The sequence below is a fragment of the Peromyscus eremicus genome, chromosome 12 (assembly GCF_949786415.1).
Source record: "Peromyscus eremicus chromosome 12, PerEre_H2_v1, whole genome shotgun sequence".
Taxonomy (NCBI): domain Eukaryota; kingdom Metazoa; phylum Chordata; class Mammalia; order Rodentia; family Cricetidae; genus Peromyscus; species Peromyscus eremicus.
The window spans coordinates 61,076,791-61,099,893 of record NC_081428.1 but is presented as its reverse complement, the minus strand read 5'-3'; the positions used below and the strand labels follow the sequence as shown (position 1 = coordinate 61,099,893).

Sequence of the window (23,103 nt, the reverse complement as noted above, 5' to 3'; positions counted from 1 at the left end):
TCTTCAGGAATGCTGCTGACATTGGAGAGATACCACCTAAATCTGCCCTGGGGTTGGAGATTCTCTCCTGGGATCCCGACCCTAGAACCAGGGACTATGTGAAGAGACTGAACCCGACCTTTGGCTAAGACATGCCACACAGGTGAGCAGGCTTGGGGAGACAGGTTTAGGACCATAATTAGGAACTTAAGAGTGTGAACCTAGTGTGACGACCCTCAGCAAAATAAATATAACTTTTGTTGGCCAGGTGTAATGGCACACATCTTTAATCCCAGCACTCAGGCAGGCGGGTCTCTGTGAGTTCGAGGCCAGCCTGGTCTACACAGCCAGTTCCAGGACAGCCAGAGCTATTACAGAGAAATCCTGTCTTGAAATAACAACAACAACAACAACAACAACAACAACAATAACCAAAATACACGGACCTCCACTGCAGGCTCCCTAGAGCTTTTGTGAGAATCAAAACTAAATGCTGGAGGCTATTTATGTTTTCACTCCCCTGAACAAGTTTGTTTGACCCATGGGCACCTGCACTAGTACTTGATCACATGGGGGCGGGGAGGAAGGTGGGGAGACACCTAGGCAGGAACTATGTCAGGATATACGCTTGCCCCTGATTGGACCTGATGGGAAACACAGTGACCTTGTGGGGTTGCCTTTTTTAAGCCTCTGCAAGGCACGACTCGCGAAATGGACCTGACCAGAGCCCATCCACCTGGCCAATACTTAAGTTTGCTTCCAATTTGGCTTTAAACTGTGGTAGTGGTCTTACTCTCGCCCAGTGGGGTTCACATAGTATACATTTCAGTTCACTGGTCTTGTTGTCAGGAATTGGAGTTTATATTTAGTGGGGACAGTAGAAATTTAAACAATTGTGAGAGCCAGTTACATTTTAAGTTTTAATTACTATGCCTAGGAGATCCATGAAACAAAACTGCCTCTGTTCTGCAAGCCCCTTGTCCCAGGACAGATAGCTCCTGAAATGCTGGAGGATATTGTTTATGGATGATAATGAACCACCAGTTTCCACTCCCCTAAACAAGTTTGTTTGACCCATCTCCACCAGCGTCCTTCTTTTCAAATAGTTACCACCCAGGTTCACATTGCCCACCTAGCCGACTTACTTTCCCTATGAAGGACAGAGTATGGCAGGCCAGGCCTTGAGGATGGTGGCGGCCCTGCTCTGCCCCCTTGAGTGGGCTCTTAGTGGCATGCTTTGATTTGGGGATGGCTGGTTGTAAGTCAGGGTTGGAGTCTCACTGGAGGTCCGCTCGGTGAATAAACAGTCACAGAAACTTCCTTAGAAACCCTAAACTTCAATTAGGACCCAAAATTTCCTTTCTTACAGTGTGCAGCAAGCCTGGTTGTACCCTGCTTTTCTTCCAGTCGTATCAGCGGAGGCAGCGCTCCCTTAGCTAAATTCCGTTTTGTATAACTTCATATTTCTGAAGCAAGTTTATTGTTAAATCCTTTATAGCATCAATCTCACTACTTCAAATTTCTCCGGCATCGCCAAGAGCTCTAATTTCCAAGACAATTTCCTTTTATTTTCTAAGACTGATTTACCTTAGTCCAATATCATGTTGGGATTTTCTAATTTAATTTAATTTTATTTTTTGGGGGGCGGGTTCCAAAATGACTGAACAGGTGTTTTTCTTTTTCCCTTTGCTCCGCAAATCTTATTTATTTATTTAGATTCCCTTAAAGAGGCATGGAATGGGGCTCTATAAGAGAGTATAGGACCTGTTTAGCAAGGCCATTTCATTCATCTCATTCCCGGTTTCTCCCTCCTTCCCTGTGGCTCCTCCCCAGTAGCTCCGTCCTCCAGCTCCTCCTCTCCCCAAGGGCTCGCTGTCACCGCCTCCTTTCGGGCTCCGCTGCCCCAATCAAAGATGGCGTCGGTGCTTCAGCCCCAGCGGAAATGAGCTCACACGACACCGGAAAGGAAGGCGGGGAGAGCTAGCAGGCGGGTGGGTGACCGGCTGTGGGTGGGGCGGCGGCCGGGGCCCTGGCTTTTACGTTTGGGGCTGTCGGGTGGCTCCAGGGACCGGTCCGCTCCGGTGAAGTCGGCCGGGCATCAGGGCCAGGGCTGTCGGAGGAGGCGGCCGCGAACCTCTCGCCTCCGGCCCAAGCTGAAGCGGCCTCGGAGCCCGCGTCCCGCCCGGCGGCGCCTGCCGGACCCTCCGCGGGCTGCGCGCGACCGTCCCGGCTCAGTTTGGGGCTGCGGCGGGAACCGCCGAACTGGCTGGACGGGCCCTTCCTTCTGAGGACCCGGCCGAGGAGAAGAGGCAGCGCGGCCGGCCCGCCCCCGAGCCCCGAGGTCAGGCCGCGGGCTCCGGGGCTCCCCGGCCGTGGTCCCCCGTCCTTGCTCCCGCGTTCCCGGCCGGAGGATCCGCGACCTCGCCCGCGCCGCCCGGCTGCTCCTCGGAGTGTGGCACCGAGCCCTCTGGCGGGGGTGACTTGTCCTCCTTGTTCTTGCTCCCGGAGAGGCGTCTAGCTGAAGGGTACCTGCGTGTGCTCTTTAAAAGTTTGAACCGAAGTGGAAATGCGTGTCCTCGTTTTCTGGACCACTGACGGTTTCCTCCACTCTAGCCGCCGTCCGAGATCACGTCCAGAGTAAAAAAAAAAAAAAAAAGCAAGAGAGGAAAGGGCAAAAGTACCTACAAAATCGCTGTGCCGTTGGTCGCTCCCGCCCGAGGAGGGCAGATGAACTTTGGAGTTAAGATGCAGGGAGGTGAGCCGGCCTCGGTCCTGAAAGTCTCGGAGAGTGAGGGGAAGCTGGAGGGCCCGGCCACAGCGGTGACCCCGAGCAAGAACAGCAACAGCAGCTGTGGGGGTGCAGTCAGCAGCAGCAGCAGCAGCAACAGCAGCCGCGGCGGCAGTGCGAAAGGCTGGCAGTACAGGTATGGCCCCCTCCGAAGGGGTGTTCTGGGGTGCACGGGAGGGTTTGGGGGTCTGCGTATTGCAGTTGGAAGGCCGCTTCCGAAGCAGCTGATAATCTTTCTTGGAGCCAGACCTGCTTCCATGAACAGGCTTCGCTTCATTCAGAAATACATTCAACAGGTATTTGTCGAGGCCTTTTGAGGAATTCGGAAATGTCCCCCAGAGTTTCCTCTATTGCCCGAGGCTTTTGTTCGTCCTCTGAGTTATTTCTGTACTCACTTCTGGTTTTGCCTCTGTTGTAATGTGTTTACTAGTAAGCCTGAATGGCTGTTAGAGCAGAAACTGTTGAACTCAGCGCTTTTAGCGGCTAGCACATGCTGGGTGCTCAAAGTTGTGGAGTGATAGGAGTAAGCAGAGTATCTTACCCTTTGGGTGCTTGTGACTTAGGGGGAGGAGGGTAGATACTTAGGATTCAAGAGACTGCATAGACAATTTTCTTTTTCTTTTTTTCTTTTTTTCATAATCATGATTTTTATTAGTTAACATAGACAATTTTCATTAATATGAATGAACAATTTAAGGGACAAGAGTTCCCGGAGATGCAACAAAAGCTTCATTTTTGTGTTTTGTATACGTGAAGTGTAGGGAGAGATTACTGTCCATAATTCTAAGAATGAACAAAATCCGGGCGTCCTGTGATGTTGGAACTACGGTGATGAATACTTAAATTTTGGTTAACTGTGTGTTTAATGCCAGGTTTTGTTTTTGTTTTTTGATTGTTTTAAACGCTTTGCACTTGTGAAACTTGGAAGGGGTTAAAACTTAACATTTTGTGAAAGATACATATTTGTCATCAGTACTATTATGTGAAGTGTGCATGTATTACAGTATGCAAATATGGGCTGCGTGTGGTGGCACTCTCTTTTAATCCCACCACACAGGAGGCTGAGGCAGGAGAATATCTGTGAGTTCCAGGCCAGCCTGATCTACATGGTGAGTTCTAGGACAGCCAGGACTACATAGAGAGCCCTGTATTAACCCCCCCACACACACCAAAACCAAACCAGAATAAAGCACCTAATATGCAAATATATATGTATGTGAAATATGTGTGGCATGAATTTACAGAAATGAATAGAGCAGGTGACTTTTTAATTGGCAAATGAGGATTGAACTAAAGTCAGTATGATATTCTCTCCCTCTTTGTGATTTTCTTCATTTTATTTTTTATGTATGAGTGTTTGCCTACATGTGTGTATGTATGTTTGCATATGTATGCTTTGGTTGTCAGGCCAGAAGAGGGCATTAAATCCTCTGCAACTGGAGTTATAGACAGTTGTGAGCTGCCACTTGGGTGCTGGGTACCAAACCCAGGTCCTCCAGAAGAGCAGCCAGTGTTCTTAACTCCTGAGCCATCTCTCCAGCCCTTTCCCTTTGTGATTTAAGATGAACCATTAAGCCGGGCGGTGGTGGTGCACGTCTTTAATCCCAGCACTCGGGAGGCAGAGCCAGGTGATTCTCTGTGAGTTCGAGGCCAGCCTGGGCTACAGAGTGAGTTCCAGGAAAGGCTACACAGAGAAACCCTGTCTCAAAAAAACAACAAAACAAAACAAAAAAACCATTAGAAAATCTTTTTATGGGGCTATTTTGATTTCATTAAAGGGAGTAAAGTACAAGATGCCCAGCCGCCAGTCTTCTGATGGTCTCGATTCTGAAAACCACTCTGAATTAAAGTGGGAAATTCACTAGACTAGAGTAAGTACTCGGTGCTCAACACGTGTGCTCTCCTCTTCTTGCCTTCTTCTCCCAGGCTCCAAGTCTAAAGACATTTAAAACAAAACAGTAACAGTTATAAAAAGTGGCCCAACCCTTTGCTCTGGAGAGCGATTTACAGGTCCTAAGCAACCTGCCTCATGTGCTCTGTCCTTACCAAGGCACAGTGGGCATGTTTCCATCTGCATCCCGCCCGAGTTCCCTGTAAGCATACATGCTTTTAGAATACTGTCTTGACCCCTTTCTTGCTAGAGCCAGCTCTTTATCCCTGGCCACAGCTGCACCCTCACCCCATTTTCTTGACTTCCTGACAGTACTTTCTCTCATTTGCCCTTCGGGCCTCGTTCCTGTCCATTGCATCGGTTGGCTTTTCCTTGCCCTTTTCCAGGCTGGTCTAATGCTCTTGTGCTATGGACTCTTATCTCTTTCTCCTTTCTGACCTCAGCTAATGGAGTCTGAGTCAGGAAATCTTTCAGAACTCTAGAGCCACGTATTCAGCTGCCTATCTGAGCATTACAAATCTTGTCAGTTGCTTTGATCTTTACAATAATTTGATACTATCTCCATTTTGAAAATGTACATTGTTGGGTACACAATGTGTATATGTGTGTGTGTATGTTTTGAGATAGGCTCTCATGTAGCCTAGGCTTGCCCTGAGTTTGCTACGTAGCTGAGGATGACACTGAACTTCTGATCTTCCTGTGTTGGGATTATAGGCACGCTTAAGATGTGAATTAGCATTTTAAAATGTTAATTACTATCATATTTAAAACATTTTGTTAACTTTAAAAAAAAGTAGAAGGATTACATTTGTGAAATATTTGCCTTAACACACTTGTCCCAACCACCCAGTTTCCCTCCCCAGAGAAACTGTTTTTACTGATTTCTTTTTTCTTTTGTTTTTTGAGATGGAGTTTCTGTATGTAGTCCTGGCTGTCTTAGGATTCACTCTGTACACCAGGCTAGCCTCAAACTCAGCAATCTGCCTCTTGTCTCCCAAGTGCTGTGGCCTTCCTTCATTCCTTCCTTCCTTCCTTCCTTCCTTTTTTCTCTCTCTGTTTTTACTTATATGTGTGTTCATATCTTTGTACTTTGTAAGCATGTTCTCATGTGTATGCAGGTATGCATGCCTGTGAGCACATGGAGCCCAGAATAGGGCATTGGGTCCCTCAGAGCTGGAGTTTCGAATATTTGTGGAACATCTGGCTTGTTAAGTGGATGTTGGGCTTTGAACTGCAGTCCTCACGATTATGCAACAATCAGTTTTAGCCTCTTACCTATTTCCAGTCCCTGCCCCTTACCACCACCACCACCCGGTCTTATTTGAGACGGGGTCTTACTGTGTAACCCTGGCTGACCTGAACTTGTTAGGTAGACCAAGCTGGTCTCAAACTCACAGAGATCCCTGCTTCTGCCTCTCCAGTGCTGGGACTAAAGGAGTACAGCCATGCCTGGCCCTGCAGCCCTTTTTCTGGTTTCTTACTATAGTGCCAGATAAAGCTGTATTATTTCTTTATGTAGTAAGTGCTTATTTATATTCAATATGTTTTAGAATTTTATTTATTTATTTTTAGCAGTATAGGGAGTCAAACCTAGAACGTTGTAAGCGTATAGGCTAACAGCCTTTTAGTTCTATATAGTTAAAAATTTTAAAATGTCTTGTATTTATGTACTTGACTGTGTGTGTGTGTGTGTAGGTATGCATGTGTGGCAGTGTGCATGCGGAGGCTAGAGCATGGCCCTCGGGTCAGTTCTCTCCTTCCACTATGGGTTCCAAGGATTGAAGTCAGTTCATTAGTTTTGACAGCAAGGGCCGTTCTCCACTGAGCCATCTCACTGGCCCCTGAGTGCACTTGGTATGACAGAGAGACAACTCTTGTGTGTGTGGTGGATGTGTGTGGACACCAGGGGTCATCAGCCTCTTTCTTGTTTCCCACCTTATTTTATTCTAAGAATTTGAAAATGTGTCATTCTCTGTGTGTATGATGTGTGGGAGTGTTTGTGTGCCGCGGTGTCCGTGTGAAGGTCAGAAGTAGCCTGTGGAAGTCGATGCTGTCCCTCTACTGTGGGTTGCAGAGATGGAACCAGGGTTGCCAGGCTTCTGTGGCAAGTGGGTGTGCCTGCCCAGCTTGCTCACCAGACTTCTCTCCCTTACTTTGTGAGGCAGGGGCTCTCACTGAATCTAGAGATCCGCTTTTCTCTGCCTGCCCAATGCTGGAATTACAGCTGCACACTGCTGTGCCCAGCTTCTGCGTGGGTGCTGGGATCTGAGATCATTTTATTTTGAGACAAGTTTTCACTAACTTGATCATCAGGCTGGCCTCGAACTCGGTTCAGGTTGTTCTTGAACTTCTGTCTCAGCATCCCAAATTGGTGGGATTACAAGGCGTGTGCCACCATGTTGTGGCTATAATTCTTACTTTCTGTGTAGCAGCCCTGACTGTCCTGGAACTCGCTCTGTAGACCAGGCCACCCTCAAGATCGTCCTGCCTCTGCCTCCTGAGTGCTGGGTTTAAAGGCGTGTGCCCCGACCACCCAGCAATTCTTACTCATATGTTTTTTTTAATATGTAATTTTTTTAAAGTGTCTTTTTTTTGAGAATTTTTTTAAAGATTTATTTATTTATTATGTATACAGCATGTATGACTGCAGGCCAGAAGAGGGCACCAGATCTCATTACAGATGGTTGTGAGCCACCATGTGGTTGCTGGAAATGGAACTCAGGACCTCTGGAAGAACAGTCAGTGCTCTTAACCTCTGAGCCATCTCTCCAGCCCAGTATGTAGTTTTTTTAATGACTTGTTTTGAAATGTAGGTAAGCTGGGCTTGGTGGTGCACACCTTTAATCTCAGCACTCAGGAGCCAGAAACAGGTGGATCTCTGAGTTTAAAGCCAGCCTGGTCTACATGGTAAATTCCAGGACAGCCAGGACCCCATAGTGAGACCCTGTCTTAAAACAAAACAAGGTGAAGGTGGGGGTGGCGCACACTTTTAATCCCAGCGTTTGGGAGGCAGAGGCAGGTGGATCTCTGTAAATTCAATTATAGCCTGGTCTACAGAGAGAGAGTTCCAGGACAGCCAAGGCAAAACAGAGAAACCCTCTCTGGGGAAAAAAAAAAAAGTGTAGTAAGCTTTCTTGTCGGACCATCTTTGAACCACTAGCCCACAAATAATGACCCAGAGACTTATTAATTATGAAAGCTTGGCCTTAGCCTAGGCTTTTCCCACTTGCTCTTATAACTTAAATTAACCTACTTTTATCAACCTATGTTCTGCCACGTGGCTCAGTTACCTGTTCTTAGTATGGCACCTCTAACTTCCTGCAAGTCTGCACTCGTGGATACTTTCTCCCAGTTTCTCCCCGCCAGCACCCCCCTCCCCCCCAAGTCCCGCCTATACCTCCTGCCTAGTTATTGGCTGTTGAGCTTTTTATTACACCAATCACAGCAACACACCTTCACACAATGTACAAATATCCCACAACAAAGAAATGCAGGTGAGACAAGTGTGTTATTAAAATTACTCCCAAGTTCAGTGACTCTGTTTACTAAAGTAATACCTTTGTATCTTTAAGGGAGGTGGCAAGGGGACCAGGTCTCCTTGTTGCTTAAGCTGGCCCAGAACCCCAGAACTTCCTGCCTCAACCTTCCAAGTTGATTAAAGACATGCTACCACCCCCACCCTCACCCCCCAGCTAAAACAGCAGCATTAGTTATTTCACAGTGTGTGGGTTGGTGTTTTCAGCTAGTTGTGTCCTGTCTCTGTGTTCTTCATGAAGTCATGGTCACCTAGAGGCTTGAATTCGGATAGGAAGGGTCTGCTTCTTACCTCTCCCTTGGACTCACGGCATAATTAAGTTCCTTTTGCCTTATCGGACAAGGATCTCAGGTCCTCATGACTGGTGGTCGGAGACCTAGCTAGTTCCTGGCCATGTGGACCTTTCCACAGAATATCCTATAGCTGGGCAGTGTATTTCATCAGAGGCAAGAATGGAGAGCCTGAACTCTAGCCAGATTTACAGATCTCAGTCTGGATTATCCAGTACATGCCAGAAAATGTCTACCATAATTAGTAATGTAATGGAGTCTGGATGATCATCTAATGTTGAGGCTTTTTTTTTTTTTTTTTTTTTTTGGTGTGATCAAACAAATTTGACTTGATTGTTAGGGAATAGAGGAGTTAGGTGCCAGGAAATGAGCCACAGTGACCTGGACACAAAACAGTAAGAGTGAAGGAATTGGATGAGGGTAGGAAACATGTAGGAATTGTAATGAGGAGAGGAACTACAAATTGACCCCAGTCGTCACCCATAGTTCAGATTCTGAAAATCTAGAGAAAAAAAATGAATTTGAGGCAGTCAGATTATTCATTTGGCTTTAGATGTGTCCAGCTCAATATGCCCGAGTATTTACAGGTCATGTTCGTATTCAGCTAGCTTCAAAATGAAGGGATGAGAAATATAGGTAATTATCTTTCTGGGATTCAGCATGTTTTCACTCGCCACAGTTAATCCTCACAGTTCTCAGAGCATTGTCTCTGTTTTATAGTGGAAGAAAATGCAAGTTGAAATGAGTTTGCCAGGATCCCTTAGCTAGTAATTGGAGGAATTTGTATTTCTAGGTAGTTATTGCAGAGAGGTATTAAAAGAAGATAGGTTGTAAATGAGTGGATACTTACTGATAATAACGAGTGTAATACATGGTTTGTCTCGTGTTTTCTAGGGTCCTAACTCATAACAAATGTCTCTGAGCCTCTTCAGCGTGTGAGCCCCTCTGTTACTCAGTTCCCACTTATGTGCACACCCTGGAGAGTGGAACTCGGGAGCTCCTGGGCTTCCGTGTCAGCGGGAGTCCCAGACTGTCTCATGATGGCCTTAAGAACAAGTTGGTTGAATTTATTCCATCAGCCTTAAATTATCTTCCTGTTAGAGTCATTTATATTCACATATGGATTTTACTTATCATTTGTAGGGAGGATAGATTTCTTAACTCTGGATTCTTCCTTTTCACCGTGAATGCTAACAGTTCATAAATGAGTTTTCCCTTTATTTTTTTCTCTGTGTCAGCTTGAAGGGAAATTTACAGAGCTGTAACTGCACGTCTGTTTATTGAAGTGGACAGAAAGAAAGAGCCAGAGCCAGGGCACGGATGGTAGGGGCTGCCTTTTCAAAAATGTAAACATGAAAACATTTTTAATTTAGGCTGTTCACCAGCTAACCGCGATTAACTAACAGGCAGATCCCTTTTCCGAACTTTCGGAAGATGGCGGAAGTCTTGGCATGTCTCTGTCTTCCAGGCCATTAGACAGCCTAGACCACGACTGTGGGACAAAGGGAGGTCGGTACCCCTGCTCACAAGACGTGCCTTGGACGACAGATCGTGTCTGTCATTTGTCGTATCTCTGCTGTTGTGTGATGAAAGAAAGTCTTGCTTTGGCAGAGGCAGTAGTGCTGCTTTTGACCAGATGTATGTTCGAGCAAGGCTTGAGGCCTGCCCTTTAACACAGTCTGTCTGTCCTGCGTGTAGGCCTCACTTGCCCTCTGTGTGGCCCAGTGGAGTTGGACTGAAGATCTGTGTGCTGCTGTTGCTGTGACAATTGAAGTCTGTCTTTTCTCAGGGGTCTTCGGCTACTCTCTATAAAATTGTAGCATGCTAATTTGCTAGCTTGTGGGTAGGGTGACCTCGGACCCTCTATAGTTTCTAGTAAAATATCTATTGGAGAATAATACAATAATAAAAATGATTAGTTTTGGTGCTAGAATCAAACCAATGGTCTTGAGCTTGCTGGGTAAGTTCTCTACCACTGAGCTATGTCCTGAGCCCAATTAGTAGTTAAATATACATAATTATACATATTATAATATGTATAATAAGTCTTTCACAAGATTTTGCCGTTAACTCCTTCTGAGTTTCACGCACATTCCACAATACAAACAGCTCCTAGCTAAAAGGAACTAGAATTAAACACACAGGCTGTTAGCCCAAACTTAAGAATTCCTCCCTGTGATTTCAGTACCATGGCATGCCCTGGTTTCATTCATTCTTAAAATTATGGATTGTAAGTTTCTCCTATGCTTTATCAGAAACCAAAGTAAGTCTTTTGTTGCTTCTCCAGGAATGCCAGCTCTTTCAGTTTTTTCATTCATAAAGGTTTCCTCATTAAAACAGCATTTAACTCTTTCCACCATCTTTCTGCTCCGCACCATGGTGCACATGAATGTCCTGGCTGATGCTCTCAAGAGCATCAACAATGCTGAGAAGAGAGGCAAACGCCAGGTCCTCATCAGACCCTGCTCCAAAGTCATCGTTAGGTTCCTAACTGTGACGATGAAGCATGGTTACATGGATGAGTCCTGCTCCAAAGTCATCGTTAGGTTCCTAACTGTGATGATGAAGCATGGCTACACTGGTGAGTTTGAAATCATTGACGACCACAGAGCTGGGAAAATCGTCGTGAACCTCACAGGCAGGTTGAACAAGTGTTGGGTGATAAACTTATCCTAGATTTGATGTGCAACTCAGAGACCTAGAAAAATGCCAGAACAATCTGCTCCTATCCCATCAGTTTGGTTTCATTGTACTGACAACCTCAGCTGGCATCATGGACCATGAAGAAGAAAGACGAAAACACACAGGAGGAAAAATCCTGGGATTCTTTTTCTAGAGATGTAAAACACATTAATAAAAAGCCTCAATGGATTGTGGAAAAAACAAACGAAACAAAAAAACCCCAGCATTTAAGAGGTCTGATCACCTCGAACTGAACTGTCTCTCTGCTCAGGTCTGCGTGTGGGAGGCTCTGTACTTGCTTTATCAATCTAATCGAAACTCCAGTCTCTGATAGCACTGAGCCTTGCTGGCCTCACACTCATCTGGAAATACCCGTAGACCTCTGTCCTCTGTCCTCTGTCCTCTGCTCCTCTTCTCTGTTGCTGATAACTCATTCTTTTTGCCCTTGAACTTTTCCTTAGAGTTCTCTCTCAGACCCTGTCCATGTCTTATCCTTTATGTGTCTTGGGTAATCCCGTTTACAACATGTCTTAAGATATGCTGTATGCACAGAGGCCAAGTCTCTATCCATATCAGCCATGTTGCCTTACCAGATACCTTGCCTTGTGCACCACAGGTCCTGAAGGCTGTTGTGTAAATCACCAGCAAATGCAGAGACCCCTGGGACCCATTGAGGTGTCTAGGTATTGCCGCTGGAATCCAGCTGTGGCCTTTGTCTCTTCTCTCTCACTGTTTGTTGTCCCTCATTTCATATTTCATCCCTAATCAGTCACCAGGTCCTATCACCCCAGCCCCTGTTACCATGGAGTCCTGTACTTTGTTGTTGTTGTTTTTTTTTTTGGTTTTTCGAGACAGGGTTTCTCTGTGTAGCTTTGCGCCTTTCCTGGAACTCACTTGGTAGCCCAGGCTGGCCTCGAACTCACAGAGATCCGCCTGGCTCTGCCTCCCGAGTGCTGGGATTAAAGGTGTGCGCCACCACTGCCCGGCTGAGTCCTGTACTTTGTTTAATGACATATCCTTTTTAGACAAGTATCACATGTATTCTCTCATTTGTGGTTCCTAGATTGCATAGAGATACATAAAGTTATGCATGTGAATGTCATGTGAAAGTAGATCAAAACTGTCTATTGGGACAAAGGACGCTGGTGGGGGTGGGAAAGGGAAGGGTGTGAACAACCTATAATGTATACTTGTATGAGAACTTAGAAAGTGAAGGAAGAGCCCGCAGTGGTGGCACATGCCTTTAATCCTAGCACCTGGCAAGCAGGGGCCGGCGGCTGAGTTCCAGGACAGCCAGAGCTACACCAGAAGCCCTGTCTCAAAAAAACCAGAAAAAAGCCCCAAAAACATGTTTGCTAGGCAGTGGTGGCGCAAACCTTTAATCCCAGCACTCGGGAGGCAGGGACAGGTGGATCTCTGTGAGTTCAAGTTCAGCCTGGTCTACAGAGCGAGTTTCAGGACAGCCAGGGGATCCACAGAGAAGCCCTGTCTCAAGAAAGAAATCACAAAAAACAAACAAACAAAATGAAGGAAAAGGAAAGTCTTTTAAAAATCTGGACGGCAGCTGACACACTCCTGTTGTTACTGTGTTCTGGCGGCAGAGAGCCTTGCTCTTTTGTGTTCTCTGTGTGTGCAGATGTGTTCTCCTGGGTTAGTTACAATTTTCAGATGGAAAATAGTGCCTTTTAAATATCTCTTACTTTTCAGTGGGTTTTTAGAGTATTTTGTGTCTAGTAAGAATCGTTTATTTTTTTTTTTAATTGGTGGGGAGGGGGGGCATTTAAGACAGGATTTCTCTGTGTATCTCTGGCTATCCTGGAACTGGCTCTGTAGACCAGGCTGGCCTCAAACTCAGATACCAACCTCTCTGTCTCCTGAGTCACATTTTCTATCTCTTAAGTCTGAAAGGTTAACATTTACTGTGTTAGTCAGGCATGGAGCCTAGCACCCATGACCCTAGCCCTCAGGGAGTTGAAGCAGGAGGGATCACACGTTCAAGGGTAGCCTAGGCTACATAGCAAGACTGTCTCAACAAGACTGTCTCAAAACAAAAACAAACAAAAAAGTGTGTAGTAATAATGGAGATTCAGAACTGAAACAATTGTTTTAGGAGGGAGGGTCAGACTAAACATATTAATACCATTTGGCAGTTCAGTTAAGCAGCTCTTCAAAAATTTATAAACTTTTTTATAAAAAACCTTGCAAGTAAATAGAAACATCACACAGTAATGAGACCCAGAGTCTCTCTACAATTCAACTTCTGTACAGTTTGAGTAGGCTGGGAATGTAAGCCATGGAACTTCACATTAAATTTTACTTTTTTTTTTTTGTTTGTTTTTTTTTCGGTTTTTTGAGACAGGGTTTCTCTGTGTAGCTTTGCGCCTTTCCTGGGACTCACTTGGTAGTCCAGGCTGGCCTCGAACTCACAGAGATCCTCCTGGCTCTGCCTCCCGAGTGCTGGGATTAAAGGCTTGCGCCACCACCGCCGCTTGGTTTTTTTTTGTTTGTTTGTTTTTTAAGACAAGGTTTCTCTGTGTAGCTTTGGAGCCTGTCGTGAAACTCACTCTGTAGACAGGCTGGCCTCAAACTCAGAGATCTGCCTGCCTCTGCCTCCCGAGTGCTGGGATTAAAGACATTCGCCACCACAACCTGGCTCCTATATTTTTAATATAGAATATATTTTATGCATTTATCTACCATAAAAAAAAGCCCATGGCAGTTTTAGAACTAGAAAAACAATTAACTTTGTGTCCTCTTTCTTTCTTTCCTTTTTAAAAAATTTTTTTTTGTTTTTCGAGACAGGGTTTCTCTGTGTAGCTTTGGAGCCTGTCCTGGAACTCAGTCTGTAGCCCAGGCTGGCCTGGAACTCACAGAGATCTGTCTGCCTCTGCCTCCTGAGTGCTGGGATTAAAGGTGTGCGCCACCACCACCCGGCATGTGTCCTCTTTCATGACCCTTGCCCATTACCTGCATTCATTCCTTCCTTATATCCTTATATTTAGCCTTTCTTCTGTTTTCTTCTTGTTATTCTGTACCTACGTGGACATTTTATATATATACTATTTTAATATTAAAGTTTTAATATTTTAAAATATTTACTTGATTATGAATATGTATGGGGGTTTGTGCACATGCATGCTGGTGCCTGAGAAGGCCAGAAGCATTGGATCCCCCTGGACTAGTTAACAGCAACTGTGGACCTCAGTTGCTGGGTGCTGGGAACAGAACCCAGAACCTGTGGGAGAGCAGTGTGTGCTCTTATCCATCAAGCCATCTCTCCAGCCCTTCACCACCTGTTTTCATAGACATCTTCCAGGACCAGTTCCAAGGAAATGGTACATTGAAGAGATTAGAAATACACCAGTCTGTTAAGCGGTGGGGTTACTGCAGCTCTGAAGATAATTTCTTTGTAGTTTAGTTTACAGGATCTTGTTTTTAATCACCTGGTTCGTAGGACATGAAATAGTATGATAAAATCAGGTGTGTAGTATTTTCCTCAATTAGCAACCAGATTGTCTCAGCATTAAAGGTTCGTTAAGTAGATACACAAATGTATTCACCTCGAATGAGAGTGGACCGTGAGCGCTGGAGGACCACACACCTGGTCCCAGGCTTTCAGCAGAAATCTCGTCAGAAATGCTTGAGAGCAACAAGGCTTCAGGTTGGAGTTTTCAGATTTTGGTGTATGTATGCGGCTTTACTGGTGACATCCCTCAATCCCTTTGGATTTGGGATTTGGAATTAGGGGATGCTAGCTTGTATAAAGAGATGGAGAAAAAAAGTGAACAAAAAGATGCTCTGGTCCAGCACAGAGTTGTTTGTGCTGCCTGCCTGTCATCCCAGCACTTGGGAGGCAGAGGCAAGGGAGTCAGGAGTCTAAGGTCATTCTTGACTTGACTGCAGAGTGACTTAGAAACCAGTCCCACGGCATCTTCTGATGGCCACCAGATGGCACAGTTGTTCCACATCAACAGTCTGTGTTAACTAGTTCTTGGGAACAGAAAGCGGGGTACAGTCAGAGTGGCCTTGCAACTGTCCATTTCAAAGAATAGGACATGCTCCAGTTGCTTCTACATAATCAAGCAGTAGTCTACACTTACTTACTTGAGTCTGGTTCTTCTCTGTTGCTGTTTTGAGACAGAGTCCCTTGTTATGTAGCCCAGTTTGGCCTTGAACTCATGTTCCTGCCTTAACCTCTCAAGGGCTAGGATTTCTGGCCATTTGCCACATGCCAAGCTTGAATCTGGTTCTTTGGGGACTGGCTTTATGCTGTTACCAAATAAATCACTGCCAGCTTCCTTCGTGTAATTTTTATGAGAAAGTTAACCTTTTTTGAGACAGTGCTTCATTTATCTCTGGCCTCGTAGCTGGTGATGGCTTTGAACTCCTGATTCTTTTGCCTCCCGAGTACAGGGATCACAGGTGTATGCCACTACACCTGGTTTAAAAGTTAACTTATGGGAGGCCTGCCCCTTTCTGAAGGAGTAGTGGGTGGGGGATAGACGGAAGGTGGGGGAGGAACAGGAGGAGAAGAGGGAGGGGAAATTGGTTGGTATGTAGAATAAATGAAAAAAATTAATAAAGAACAAAACGAAAGTTAAATCTTTATATATGTATTCCCCAGTAAAGTATTAATAACATTAGAACACAGCTTACTGTATTGTAACTTAAGAAGAACCACTTTGGATTGTTTTTGTAGATAATACTACTGAAATTCTATATTTTAAATGTTTATTGTTAGCTATTAAATGATTGCTACAGTAACTTGCAAATGAGGAATACCATTAGTTAGAAAAAAGGAAAAAGTAGTGACTGAATAAAGGGAATGAATAGATATAATTTTTAATTGCTTGATTAAGTTAATTTTTGGTGTGTGTGTGTGTAGGTGTTCTCATGAGGGCGTGTGAAGGCCAAACGTTGGTGTTAGGTCCCTTCCTCTATTGCACTCTAGCTTTTTTCTTTACTATAATTTGGTTTTTACATTTATTTAGTGTGTGCGTGTGTATACAGACACAAGCATGAGTGTGTGCTGTGGCATGTGTGTGGAAGTCAGAGCACACCTTGCAGGAATGACCTGTTTCCTTCTACAGTGCAGGTTCCCATCTGGAACTCTTATCATCACATTTGTTAGCCAATGTCTTTCCCTGCTGAGCCAGATCATCGCTCTTTACCTCATTTTCTGGGACCTGGAGCTAGACTGGCCGGCCAGTGAGGCCCCAGGACCTTCCCATTTCCTCCCAGCACTGGGATCGTAGGCATGTGCAGTCACCATGCAGCTTTTACATGGGGGCTGGGGATCTGAACTTAGGTCCTCACACTTGCACAGGGAACACTTCACCCACTGAGCATCTCGTCAGCCCCTCTCTGATAGCTTTAACACACCTATGTTTTTCTAGAGGGTGGCCAGTGTACATAAGATTTTAGGGAAGTTTCTCCCCATAATCCACGTGCAGATAGTCCTAGAAGTCCAGTTCTTGTAGGCCATGCTCAGCTACCGTGCTTTTATGACGTGCCCCCAGGTGGGGAGGACGCCTTCTACAGGCAGAGGCTTGGTGTGGAGAATCCGACCGAGTTCCCCAAATGGTGAATCATGAGATATCTCGATCCTTTGAGGAAGTAACTTGTGTTGTGTGTTACCTCAGGCTCTGGGTTGACAGAGAGTACAAGACTCAGGTTATGGAACTCCAGGACTGGACAGAGAGTAAGGGCAGAACCAGTTCAGGGAGAACGGACTGGGTGTGAAGTGCCCAGAGCAGAGGAAGGGCTCTGGAAATCATTCTGGGATGGTTGTTTTAAATATAACACTTAGAGTGGATTTCTTTTCATATTTATGCAGTTTTGTAGTCACATAGTGACTATATTTGAAATATTAATACATGGAATATTGTACTCGTTTGGAAGAAATTCAGTAAATCAAAATTCCATAAGTAAGAAAATTGTGGAGGAGGGGATCAGGTCCCTCAGTGAGTCTATTTCTTTTTCTTCTGAAGAGTTTGACTTTTTTTTGTCTTTTGTCACAAGGTCTCTCTGTAGCCCTGGCCAGCCTGTCATTCCATATGTTGACCAGACTGGCCTTGAACTCAGATTCTCCTGCCTCTGCTTTCCTGAGGGCAGAGACTAAAGGCGTGCACAACCGTGCCTGGCAAGTTTGATGAGTCCATGTCTCTGCAGCTGTTTTCAGACCTGTACAGTAGCCTAGCTGGAATTTCTTCTCATTTTTCACTACCTTTATCCTGCTCTTTCTTTGCCACAGTGATCACATGGAAAATGTTTATGGCTATCTGATGAAGTACACCAACCTCGTCACTGGGTGGCAGTTCAGGTAAGTGACTGTCCTAGAAGAGACTGGAACTGGGGAGCTGACTGTGGTATATGCAGACATCAGTACAAAGAGCTGGGAGCCTTTGAGAGGATGGTCTACCACTTCTCTCCTGCAGTGGGATGGCTTTCTCCTTAGGTGGGGGGGTGGGCATATGTCCAAGCGGCAGCCTCCAACTCTCAGAAATATCATTAGGAATAGAGTGCCGTGTTCACTTGCCATGTGCTTTTACTGTGTGCAGAGGGGAGGAAAATGGGCATTTGTGCTTGACTCTCAAAGCTCTGTGATCTTGGAGGGTTAGCTAAACAGCCTACAGCCACGCAGGCAGTGGGAGCAGGAAAGCTGGATCTCTCAAGTACATTGTGGACTTGACATTGCAGGCAGAGGTATTATGCTTTTCCTTTTTTTTTTTTTTTGGTTTTTCGAGACAGGGTTTCTCTGTAGTTTTGATGCCTGTCTTGGATCTTCTCAAACTCATAGAGCTTCGCCTGGCCCTGCCTCCCAAGTGCTGGGATTAAAGGCGTGCACCACCACTGCTCAGCTAAGCTTTTACTTTTTAAAGTGAAAGTAAATATTAAATATAGCCACCATTTTGTAGAGCTGTCATAACCAACCACCTATCTCCAGAACCTTCCTCATCCTCTCAAGCTGAAACTCTATGCCCTTTATATAATAGTGTCCCTCCATAAGTCTCCCCACCTACTTTGGTCTATAGAGCATACAATATGTGACTTTTGTCACTTTTTATTTCACTCTGCATAGTTTTAAGATTCATCCGTATGAATGTAGACTTGTGTCACAACTTTAGTGGGTTCTTTCGTTGTTGTTGTTGTTGTTTTTTTTTTTTTTTTTTTTTCTGAGATGGTTTTTCTGTGTAGCCTTAGCTGTCCTTGAATTTAGAGATCCGCCTGCCTCTGCCTCCTGAGTGCTAAGATTAAAGGCATGTGCCACCACCACTACCACCCAGCTCTTTGGTGTTTTTATTTTATTTTTATATTTGTATGTGTGGATGTGTGCATGAGTACACCTCTGTGTGCCTGAGTGTCACAGTGAGCATGTGGAGATCAGAGTCAATTCTGTTTCTATCATGTGGTTCCCAGGGATTGAACTGAGGTCTTCAGGCCTGGCAGCACTCCCTCATCCACTGAGCCATTTTGTTGGCCCAATTTAAAAAATTACATTAATTTCTGTGTGTGCGTCTGTGTGTGTATGTACACCAAATCATGTGTTTGGCAGTGAGAGGATATCTTACAGGAATCAGTTCTCTCCTTCCATCATTCGGGTCCTGGGATTTGACTAAGGGCATCACGCTGGCAGAAGTGCCTTCATTCAAAAAGCCATTTCCCTGGTCCATACCATTATTTAAAGACCAGTAATATTCTGATGTGTGTATATAAGATGTTTGTTTATTCATTCCATCTATTGATGGACATTTGGGTTGTTTCTACCTTTGGCAATTGTAAATAATGCTGGCGTGAATGTTGTGCCAATATCTGTTCAAGTTTATGTTTTTTGTCTGTGTGAGGAAGTAGAACGAATGGATGATACAGCACAGTGTGTGTTTTAAAAAAAAATGAGGTGCTGCTGGGCATGGTGGCACACAACTTTAATCTCACCATTTGGGAGGCAGAGGCAGAGGCAAGCAGGTCTCTGTGAGTTAGAGGCCAGCCTAGTCTGCATAACGAGTTCCAGGACAGCCAGGCTATATATAAAGAGACACTGTCTCAAAAAAACCAAAATAAAATAAAATAAGTGAGTTCTTTCTGTGTGGCCCAGGCTTAGTCTAAGCTCTTGAGCCTTCACATCTGGAGCAGCTAGGACGACAGACATTGTCCTTGTGCCTGGTTGTACCCTTTTACTCTGACCAGCAAAAGTTGCGTGCACAAGGGCTCTAATTTCTCTCACCTGTCGGGGGTCCTGTTTCCACCCCTCAGTGCTAGGATTACAGGCAGGCACAGAATGCAAGACTTTTTATGTGGGTGCTGGGGATTCAGACTCAGGTCCTCGGGCTTGCAAGCACATCTCCCCAGCCCTTAATTGTTCTTTAAAGTAATCAAACTAAAATTTGTAAGCAAATAATTTTGAGTCTAAGGTCTATTTTTTATAGACAAATTATTTTCACAAAACCATGTAGCCTGCTGTTTCTAATCCACATGCATTTGGAGACTTCTGCTTTTCATCATGATAGGATAATACAAGTTGATGATGTTTTCTTCCTACTTTAAACAACACAAACCAGGAATAATACATGAAAGAATGATTTTCTTTTGGAAAGAATGTTTTTCAGACACTTTAAAGAATAGCAGAAACACCCATGAAAAATACAATTTTTTAAAAAGAAGCCATGGCATATGCATTTCCACCCTCCCATCATACACAGAGGCGCACGCACACACACACACACACACATCATATAAAGACAAACATTTTTAAAAAGAGAACAAAAAGCACCTTCATGTTCCATTTCTGACAGCTTTGTTGGAGGTTGTGAGACACCACACAGACACACCAACTCCTCAGTGTGGAATGGATAGGTTGAAGCATGAGATGGAAACAGAGAGATTAAGAAGCTGTTGAGGAACCAGAGGTTTAGGGGACCAATCTGTGTGGTTTCCAAGCTACCATTTCCATGCACTGTGAAAAAGAAGCGTAAGGAACAAAAGCATTGTACCTGTGCTGGATATTCAAGGCAGTTTCCTTCCCTCCTAGCCATTGCTACTTTACTCAAAGCAGCCTCAAGCAGGTTGGAGAAACCTAGCAAGAGTGCTCTAGAAAAATTGCTTGATGACTGGTAAGATAACTCAGTTGGCAGGCTAGCAGGATGGCTCAGGGGGTTGGTAGTTTGCATGAAAATGGCCCCCATAGGCCCATACTGGGTGGCACTGTTAGTTGGTGTGGCCTTGTCAGTAGTGCTTCCCTAGGGACAGGCTTTGAGGTCTCCAATGCCCAAGCCAGGTCTAGTGTGGCATTTAATTCCTGCTACCTGGGGATCAAAATGTAGAAGTCTCAGCTCCTTCTCCAGCACCATGTTTACCTGCATGCCACCATACTTCCTACCATGGTGAGAATGGACTGAACCTCTGAACTGTAAGCCAGCCCCAGTTAAATGTTTTCCTTTATGAGAGTTGCTGTGGTCATGGTGTCTCTTCACAGCAATCAAAACTAACTAAAACGGGGTAATGACTTCCATCCCTGGCACCTACAGGATGGGAGGAGAAGACTCCTGCAGGCTGCCCTCTGACCTCCACAAGTACACCATGGCACACTCGCGCTCACAATAAGTAAATACATGGTTGTAATTTAAAAAAAAGAAAGAGGGCTCAGTTGGTAAATCACTTGCCACACAAGCTTAGGGATCTGAGTTTGATCCCCAAAGCCCATATTAAAAAGCCAGGTGGCACACACTTGTAATACCATCATTGGGCAGGCTGGCCATCCATCCAAAATGGAGAGTTTCAGGACATTGTGAGACTCTATCTCATAAATAAGGTCGACAGCATTCCTGAGACATGACACTCAAGGTTTTCTCTAGCCTGCAGGCATGCACACACAGTTGATTACTTGAGGTGGTTATGGTGACATATACCTGTAATTGCAGTACTCAGGAGGGAGGTGGAGGATCAGGTGTTCAAGACTGTGCATAGCTACTTAGGGAGATTGAGGCCAGTGAGGAGTGAGATCCTGTCTGCACTCTTTCCCCTACTCCCGATGAGTGGCTTGCTCTGGAATGGAGTGCCCTAGAAAAGTATAAAGCAAGATTCTCCTGATTCCACTTCCTTCCAGTTTTGACTCTAGTCCTCGAAGGTGCCAAAATGGCTTAGGATTCTGTGGGTGCTGAACCTTAAAGGCTCGCGAAGGTCAGAGCAAAGCAGATAGCTGGTTTTCTGTTCAGAACCACCACTAATGTTTATCTGTGTACTGCAAGTTAGGGTGCAGTTGTATTTCATGATGCTTAAGTTGTAGGCAGCCCTAAATGTTAGTTGTTTCTCCAAACTGACAGTCTTCGTCATCTTGCAATTGCAAAAGCAAACAAAACCACAACCACCTTGCAGTAGTCACCTTTAATTAAAAAGGTGACTTTCTATTGTGGAGGTTTGGGCCGAATGTTAAATTTCCCAGTACACTCAGCAGTTATTCCTATCTTTCTAGTTTATTGTTTAGGCCGACTTACTGAAATGCCTGGGTCAAGAGTCTAGTGCCCTCTGCGGAAAGCAGCTGTCCCACTCCCTCACTGCGTGGGTCAGTCTGTAATCTACACACTTCTTTTTCCCTCTAGTACCGGGGTTGAACCAGGGGCCTTCATGTGCCAAAGCAGCACTCCTCCACTGAGCCATAGCTCCAGCCTTTGTGCGTTTTTAGTTTTGAGATGGGATCTCAGTAAGTTGCCTAGACTGCCCTTGAACTTGAGTCCTGCCTCAGCCTCCCTGTAGCTGGATTACAGGCTGACCACTAGTCCTGGCTAATCTATCCTGTACTCTTTCTTTAGAAGGAATTGACCCATGTGTACTGAAGAACAGCCCAGAGTGCTCTGTTAGGTCCTAGTGTCATGATTAATTAGTTACTGACTTGTTACCTCCTTTTGCCAGTTCCTTCTAATATCTGGGTGAGTGCCTCCTATGTTGTGTATTTGTGATAACACCTTTGGGATAAGTAATATGTGTTCATAACAAATAAGATTCCAGACAATGTTACAGTGTTGTGTTCTACTTTTTTACATTGTGTGTGTGTGTGTGTGTGTGTGTGTGTGTGTGTGTTTGCGTGCATGTATGCACATACGTGTGGAGGTAGAGCACAGCTTATTGGAGTCAGTTCTCTTCTTCCATGTATGTTCTAGGAACTCAGGTGGTTAGGCTTGGCCTTTACTCACTGAGCCATCTTGCTGGCCCTGAACAGTTGTATTTTATATTGGCATTGACTACTTTTAAGAGAACAAACTAGTCATTTTTCTTTTCCTTTTTGAAATATATTCTTCTTGCTTGGAACAGTAGTGATTGTCCTTTAATTTCTTGAGAAACATTCTTCTTTCTGAAAATAATTTATTTTTATTTATTTGTGTGTCTGTCTTAGTCTGGGTTTCTCTTGCTGTAAAGAGACACCAGCTCTTATAAAGGAAAGCATTTAATTAGGGCTAGCTTACAGTTTCAGAAGTTTAGTCCATTATCATAGTCATGGGAATCATGGCAGCATGCAGGCAGACATGGTACTAGAGAGGTAGCTGAGAGTTCTACATCTTGATCCTCAGGCAACAGGAAGTGAACTTTCTACCACACTGGGCGTAGCTTGAACATATGAGACCTCTAAGTCTGCCCCCACAGTGACATGTTTTCTCCAACAAGGCCACATCTCCTAATAGTGCCACTCCCTGTGGGCCAAGCATTCAAATGAGACTGTGGAGCCATAACTAGTCAAATCACCACATTCCACTCCCTGGCCCCCATAGACTTGCAGCCATAACATGATGCTAAATGCATTTAGTCTGACTTCAAAAGTCTCCATTAGCCTGTCACAGTCTCAACAATGTTTAAAAGTCTAAAGTTCAAAGTCTTTTCTGGAATTCATGCAATCTCTTAACTGTAATCTTCTATAAAATCAAAATCAAAACACAGATTGCATACTTCC

General features: G+C 44.8%; 1 protein-coding gene across 1 annotated transcript in view; it reads left to right on the top strand.

The window, feature by feature from the left end:
- Positions 1 to 2,632: 2,632 nt before the first annotated feature.
- The window catches only part of Osbpl11 (oxysterol binding protein like 11), a 60,036-nt gene continuing 39,565 nt past the window's right edge, over positions 2,633 to 23,103 (top strand). The window contains exons 1-2 of the mRNA XM_059276921.1: positions 2,633 to 2,903; positions 17,419 to 17,487. Of these exons, the coding sequence (XP_059132904.1) occupies positions 2,707 to 2,903; positions 17,419 to 17,487 (266 nt within the window). The 5' untranslated portion in view covers positions 2,633 to 2,706. The remainder of the gene's footprint in view (positions 2,904 to 17,418; positions 17,488 to 23,103) is intronic.